The sequence below is a fragment of the Triticum aestivum genome, chromosome 2D (assembly GCF_018294505.1).
Source record: "Triticum aestivum cultivar Chinese Spring chromosome 2D, IWGSC CS RefSeq v2.1, whole genome shotgun sequence".
NCBI lineage: Eukaryota > Viridiplantae > Streptophyta > Magnoliopsida > Poales > Poaceae > Triticum > Triticum aestivum.
This window is the reverse complement of record NC_057799.1, coordinates 14,066,382-14,073,794: the sequence shown is the minus strand read 5'-3', so window position 1 is coordinate 14,073,794 and position 7,413 is coordinate 14,066,382. Positions and strand designations below refer to the sequence as shown.

Below are 7,413 nucleotides of genomic sequence, written 5' to 3'. Positions count from 1 at the left end.
CTTCATCTCACTGTAAACCTGCTATCCCAGAAGCATTTACAGTCTGTAAGATATACAGTTTACACTCTTTCAGGTGAAATACAGACCACTAAAATCAGTTACTGAGCAGCTAGTTGTAGCAAATGTACTGGTGAATGAATCAGCGTATCCCACCCTATGAGGCCAGATGTTGTTTTATTATTATTCTCAAAATTAAACCACAATCAACATACCACGGTGACACATGTGGTAAGCAATCCAAACAATAATGATAATAATAATAATAATAAACACAATCAACATAGGGCTCTCCTCTCACCAACCAGAAGCAGCAGAGTGCAAAGGAGCACAGAACACATGACAAATGACTCTTGCTCAAAACACGAGCCCGGAACCATGGAGCTTCTGCTGGACGATGCGGTCGAGCTTCTCCCCCATCTCGCGGCTCATGTGGTTCACCCAGTCCCCTACCTCGCCTTTCCTGTAGAACACAGAGTTATCAAAGTGAACTCTATTCCCGTGGCTGACGCCGCCGACCTGTTTCACCTCCAGCCCGGTGAGCGACTCGAAGCTACACATCCTCGCCACCTTGTCCGCGACGCCGGAGCTCTCCTCCTGCTCGGTCAGCGGGACGCCGAGGAAGCTCGCGAGCCTCCTCACGACCCGCGCCGGGTCCAGCTTGATCTCCTCATACTTGAGGAAGAGGATGGTGTCTGGCCTCGCCACGCTCTCCTCCCAGTACTCGAGGCAGTGGTCCCAGAAGGGGCCGTAGGGCGAGAACCCCTCGCAGAACATGCCGAAGGCGTCGTCCATCGACGGGCCGACGCCGCCGCACCGCGCCGCCAGCTTGTTCTCGAAGTGCAGCCTGGAGACGAGCGTGTCCTTGGGGTCCCGGCACAGGTACACCACCCGGCAGCCGAGCGACCGCGTCTCCGGCGGGAGCAGCGACATGGGCATGTGCGTGGCGAGGAGCCTCGGGGACGGGAGCGCGCCGAGGTTGACTACACGGCCGCCGGCAGCACCAGGGATCTCGATGTACGGCACGAGGTGATGCGGGTAGCAAGTGAGGAGCGGGTGGTCGGCAACGAGGCCGTGGCGGGACCGCGTGGCGACGGTGAAGGCGAGGGCCTTGAGCCAGGTGGTGCCGCACTTGGGCTGCGTGGCGAGGACGACGTCATCTGCGCGGGGCAGGAAGGCTCGTCTGGTGCGCAGGACACCCTCCAGCATCCTCGGCTTGAACCAGTAGCCCTTGTACTGGATGAGCGGCTTCGGCCACCCCTCCCTTGACGGGAGCGAGGATATGAAGTCTTTCAGGCTCTCATCGGATGGGGCGTCTACCGCTGAGCTCTCGGTGTGGGTGGCGCCCCCTGGAGCTGCGGCTGCCGGTTTGTCCATCGCCGGTGAGGGAGAGGAGGCGAAGCTAGCCATCTTGGTTTGGCTATGAATGGATAGCCAAGAAGCCGGTTGGTGCGAGCACATGGAGGAGTGAGATACCTCCCTTCATACTCCGTCTCCCTGCACATATATATATAAGTGAAGCACTTCAGTTGTGACTCGCAATAGTCAGATCGTGCACTCCAAAGCGACATGTCCTCGAGACTGCACCAAAAATAAGGGAAACGTTTCCAGCCGGTGCGCCGGCGCAACGTTTCATCCGGTCGCGCACGAGTTGTAGATATAGACTGAAATTGCCTGCCCATCTGCGGACACGCGTCCCCCCACACCGTTCTATCCAGCCCCACCTTTTCTTTTGGTCCACACACGTTCCCCGCAGCCCCGAAGCTCCTGGACCACCCGTGTCTTATCTTCTTCCCATAACATTCTCTCTCTTTCATTGCCTGGCTGCTCTGTTTCCATGGCGCTGCCATGGATTTTTCTCAGGCCGTCCTCCTCTCATCTCTTCTTTCCTCCACCTTTTAGTTGTGTGCTGGGAACAGAGCTATCCTCTGCTGCGAGCGATGGCCGGAGCTGAGCGGGCTGCAATCACGACGGTGCTGCAGTCAGCGCTCGTCGCCATGGCCGTCCGCAACTGATTGCGCTGCTCTCCATGGCCGCCGCATCAGATTTTTGCTACAACCATGCTTTGATTTTGCTGAAACCAGTCCATGTTTTTGCTACCACCCACCCCCACACCCCCTCCCCAAAATCTGCTACCACGGTAATTTATGCTGGAACCGGTGAACCATTTTGCTACATCTGTTTTGCTTTTGTTACTACCGGTGTTTTATGGATTTTTGCTACATCCATCTCCATGACATGGTCTGTTTTTCCAATCGATTTTTGCTACAACCATGCTTTGATTTTGCTGGACCAGACCATGTTTTTGCTACCACCCACCCACCCAAAAATCTGCGACCACGGTGTTTTTTGCTGCATTTGCGTTTTTTTTGCTGGAACATAATCAGATTTTGCTGGAACCATGTAATTTTTTAGCGACAAGCATATCAATGTTTTGCTGAAAACCATCTCATTTTTTGATGGAACCACACAATGTTTTTGCTGGAACCATATAATGTTTTGCTGGAACCTTGTTTTTTGCTGGAATGTCTCCGCTTTTTTGCTACCCAATTCTTTCTATTTTTGCTTCCATCATTTTTAATTTTTGCTGGAACCAGCCTCAAAATTTGCTACCAACATATTTAAATTTTGCTGGAACCGGCAATTTTTTTGCTTCAATGAGTACTGGAGGTTTTTGTTGCTTTTGTTTTTTTTGCTGGATGTGGCTTTTCCGTTTGCTACAATCGGCTATGCGGGATGCTGGAACCTCTTGTTCTGGCGAAGCTGCAATGCCGCATGAAAACTGGTGAAGGAACTGCCTGCGCGCTTTGGTGTTGCAACCATGAGTGGTGGAGCCACAATCCTTCGCTGGCAGTTTTCTCATGAATTTATCGAGCTGCAACCCGCCCACATGGAGTTGCGACAATTTCGTCGAAGATTTTTTGCGTGGGCTATGGCCACCACTGCACTGGTGGGAGGGAAGGGGATAGGAAAGCTACAACGGGCGAGCGAGGACGGAAAACTCCGACCGGCGGCAAGGGCCGCGAGGTTCGTCCTGCGGTGAGGGAGGGTGGCGGGAGAGGAGGACGGTCGGAGCTGTAGCGGGCCCGCATGGTGAATCGATTGACGGGGGCGAGGGGATTTTTTCTCCTACTGAGTTGGGAACGAAGCGGAAGGAGATCTGACGGCTAAATTTCATCAAATCGGACGGCGTGGGTGCGACCGGCCGAAACTGTTGGGCCGGTGCGCCGGCGCCTATTAGTCGCCCAAAAATAATGCTATTGTATGCCGACAAAAATAAAGTCCCGCTTCAATACAACACCTAAAACATATACAAAACTACTACACGTGCGAGCATGACTTGTCCGATTTGGTACGATGCAACATCCAGTCGTTGCTGGACTTAGAGTCCAGCTGACATACGGTTTGATCTGCTCTGTCGGATAGAATTCGTACGTGAAGTGTCATACGTATAGCATGGTTCAAACATATATTGGGTAGTACAATCATTCCACACGGCGTATAGCATACCCGCCCACGTACACCGTACCCGTCACCCGTATGCTAACCTGCGTACGTCCTACGCCGTCGCCGTATGCCAACCCGCGTTGATGTACACCCGCATCAGTACGTGTGAAAAAAACAGCCCGGCGCATGACATGCCGACACCCCCATCGAGACCCTAGCGGTGGTAGTCGTTCCAGTCGCAGCTCTCCTCCCGGCAGTCACCGTCAGCCTGGTCGCCCCCCGGTTGCCACCCAAACAACACGCCGCGTGTGACCTGTCGCCGCCCACAGGCAAAACCCTAGTTGCAATCATCGCTGCAGCCGCCGCATTCCTTTGTCGTCGTCCAAATCGCCGCCCACCTGTGAATCTTCAAGGCGGCGGTCTACGGCCAACATAAACGCGGTTGTGGACGCCTACCTCCGCCGGCCATCATCATCACGTCGTGGGCGCCTTCGTCCCCGGCTGAAATGGATCCATCTCCCCTCCTCGCAGGGGTCGAAGAGGTCGGTTTGCAAATGTTACATTAGGCTACTCGTTGAAATGAGATGAAAAAAAATCTATTGACTAAGTAAGTAGGTGCTAGTTTTAATGCATAAATTTGTGCGACGCATTGTTAAGCAATTTCATTTCGCACATAATTTAACTATGTTCGAGGGCGCTTGAGGAGGTACCTGTGTTCGAGGGCTGGAAAATGAGAGGCCAAATTTTGTACAATAGAAGGCAGGACCCGTAGGCTCAGACCGGAGAGTCGATGCTTCTGCGATGCCCATTTAACTATGAAGCTTGAAAAGAGCGTGGAGTTTGGTATGTCAGCAGTTTCATTGATGATCACAGTCATGTTCTAGCTAGACCGGACGAAGTCACATTTCTCCGGTCTCATAATTAGATCAAAGAATTTCAGAAAGCTGGGATCTTAACTATTGCAGGTGCTGGGATCAGGAAACATATCATTTTTTATAACTTCTTCAGCAGGTACAGGTCATATGCTAAGGCTTGTTTTGGGAGGAGGAAGTTTTATAATATGTGCTATAGAGAGAAAATGAAACTGCTTGCACAGGGTGATGCTGACACTACCACTGGGATCATGATGATCAAAAAGGACAGCGATCCATATTATTTTTCTTTGAGCACACTGTTGATGATGAAGGAAGGCTGAAAAACCTATTCTTGTGTGATTTCCAATCACGGTGAGACTATGTTGACTATGGTGATGTGACCATATTCGACAACACATACAAGATGAATAGGTATGGCACACCATATATATACCTTTCGTCGGTCTGAACAACCACCGTTGCATCACGATGTTCGGTTGTGCTATTGTGTCTTACGAGACGGAATACACAGATGTTTGGCTGCTTCAGACGTTCTTGAGAGCTCACTGTCAGTAGAAGCTCAAGTCTGTAATTACTGGTGGAGATGTAGTTATAATAAAGGCCATCAGAAACGTACTTCCGGACATTTGGAATCGTCTTTATTCGTGCCATATCGAGAAGAACAAGCAGAAACACCTTCACCATAAGTCCCTAAAAGAGTTGAGGTCTCTACTTTATCATGCCACTTCACGTAAAGTCTTTGAGGAGAAATGGGCAGCGTTTACTGCTAAATGGCTGTCGGAGAGAACACAGACATGGTTGTGTAGGATGTATAGGAAGAAGAGGCTTTGGGCTGCATCATATCTGTCTGGTGGGTTTTTCCTAGCTATGCGGAGTAACGAGAGGAGTGAGAGTCTGAACTCATGCCTTCACATGCATCTAGACTCCGGTATGACTATTGTTGACATGATTGTGCACTACGAGAACTGCAGTTTACACTCTTTCAGTCAAAATACAGACCACTAGAATCACAGTTACAGAGCAGCTAGTTGTGGCAAATGTACCAGTGAATGAATCAGCGTATCCCACCCTATGAGGCCATATGATGTTGTATATTTTATTCCTCGAATTAAACCACAATTAACATACCATATTACACATGTGGTAAGCAATCCAAACAACTAAGAAAAATCAGAATCAACATAGGGCTCTCCTCTCCCCAACCAGAAGCAGCAGAGTGCAAAGGAGAACAGAACACATAACAAATGACTCTTGCTCAAAACACAAGCCCTGGCCCCTGGAGCTTTTGCTGGACGATGCGGTCGAGCTTCTCCCTGATAACCCACAAGTATAGGGGATCGCAACAGTTTTCGAGGGTAGAGTATTCAATCCAAATTTATTGATTCGACACAAGGGGAGCCAAAGAATATTCTCAAATATTAGCAGCTGAGTTTTAAATTCAACCACACCTGAAAGATTAATATCTGCAGCAAAGTATTTAGTAGCAAAGTAGTATGGAAGTAACGATAACGTTGGCAAGAGTAACAGTAGCAGTTTTGTAGCAATCGTCACAGCGGTAACGGAGAAGTAACTAAGCAAATATCAATATGTGAAAAGCTCGTAGGCAATGGATCAATGATAGATAATTATGTTGGATGCAATTCATCATGCAACAGTTATAACATCGGGTGACACAGAACTAGCTCCGGTTCATCAATGTAATGTAGGCATGTATTCCGAATATAGTCTTACGTGCTTATGGAAAAGAACTTGCATGACATATTTTGTCCTACCCTCCCGTCACTACTAGGGAAAGGGCTATAGCTGATATGGACATTAATGGCGCACCATGTATGTGGTGCGCCACTGCTATATAGCAGTGGCGCAACAGATACAGGTGCGCCATTAGTGTCCTCATTACTAATGGCGCACCAGACACACGGTGCACCATTACTATCAAATTTTATTTTATTTTTATTTTTCAAAAACTATTAATGGTGCACCAGGACACAGTGCGCCATTACTAGTTTTAACTAGTAATGGCGCACCACACGCTCTATGCGCCACTACTAACAAATTTTTTTCTTTTTTTTCAAAAGTAGTAATGGCGACCAGGGTGAAGTGCACCATTACTAGTTCAAACTAGTAATGGCGCACCACAACCACGGTGCACCACTACTGACAATTATATTTTTTTTTGCAAAACTAGTAATGGCGCACCCCTATCTGGTGCACCATTAGTAAGCAGGGTTACTAATGGCGCATGTTTGGGTGGTGCGCCATTAGTAACCTGAGACCAGCTAGATATTTTGGACAGCCACCTACCACACTCACTTTCCCCACTTTATTCTCTCCACCTCCTCCTCCAAGCTTGTCTTGGCTGCCTCCTCCTCCTCACCTCATTTGCACCATAGATTCACCCAAATTAAGTGGTTAAATTACCTTTTTTTGATAGGTAAGTAAGGGGAAAGCTTTCTTTATGTTGTAGATCTACTTTTTTCTCCCTCCAACAACGTGCACATGCACTTTTTATGGCCTAGCTAGATCTACGTATGTTTGTGGTGTTGCATATGTTTGTGGTGTTGCATATATGTTTGTGTTTGCAGGTACCGGTATTTGAAATGCGATAGTTGCCAATATTTTGCCGGAATGTTGATTCATTTCCGTTTCGGCGAGAATTTGGCACTATGCATTCTTTTTTGTCCTATTTTTAGGCAAAGTCATGCCAAATTTTTTCTTGGTTCTAAAGTATCGTTTTGCTCTACCCCGCAGGCGACCATGGTCCGCACGATGACCAAAGGCATTGTGAATAGGTTTTTGAGCTCTGCGAAGGCCGAGATGCTTCAAAAGAACGAGACGGTAAAGAAAGCTTTCAGCAAAGATTATGAACTAACCATATTCACAATAACATTTAGGTCTCATGTTTACTCATATCAATGGCATAATCAACTAGCAAGCAATAATAATAAATCTCGGATGACAACACTTTCTCAAAACAATCATAATATGATATAACAAGACGGTATCTCGCTAGCCCTTTCTGAGACCGCAGAACATAAATGCAGAGGACCCCTGAAGATCAAGGACTGACTAGACATTGTAATTCATGGAAAAA

General features: G+C 48.3%; 1 protein-coding gene across 1 annotated transcript; it reads right to left on the bottom strand.

Annotated features, from left to right (window-relative positions):
• Positions 1-229: 229 nt before the first annotated feature.
• On the bottom strand, positions 230-1,472 carry LOC123051119 (cytosolic sulfotransferase 5). The gene has a single exon (XM_044473905.1). It carries the CDS (start codon positions 1,456-1,458, stop codon positions 355-357), a length of 1,104 nt encoding a protein of 367 aa, XP_044329840.1. The 5' UTR covers positions 1,459-1,472; the 3' UTR covers positions 230-354.
• Between the last annotated feature and the right edge of the window lie 5,941 nt (positions 1,473-7,413).

What these genes read in the sequence shown, in the direction of transcription:
- LOC123051119 (XM_044473905.1), bottom strand. Translation starts at nt 1,458, where the DNA reads ATGTGCTCGCACCAACCGGCTTCTTGGCTATCCATTCATAGCCAAACC.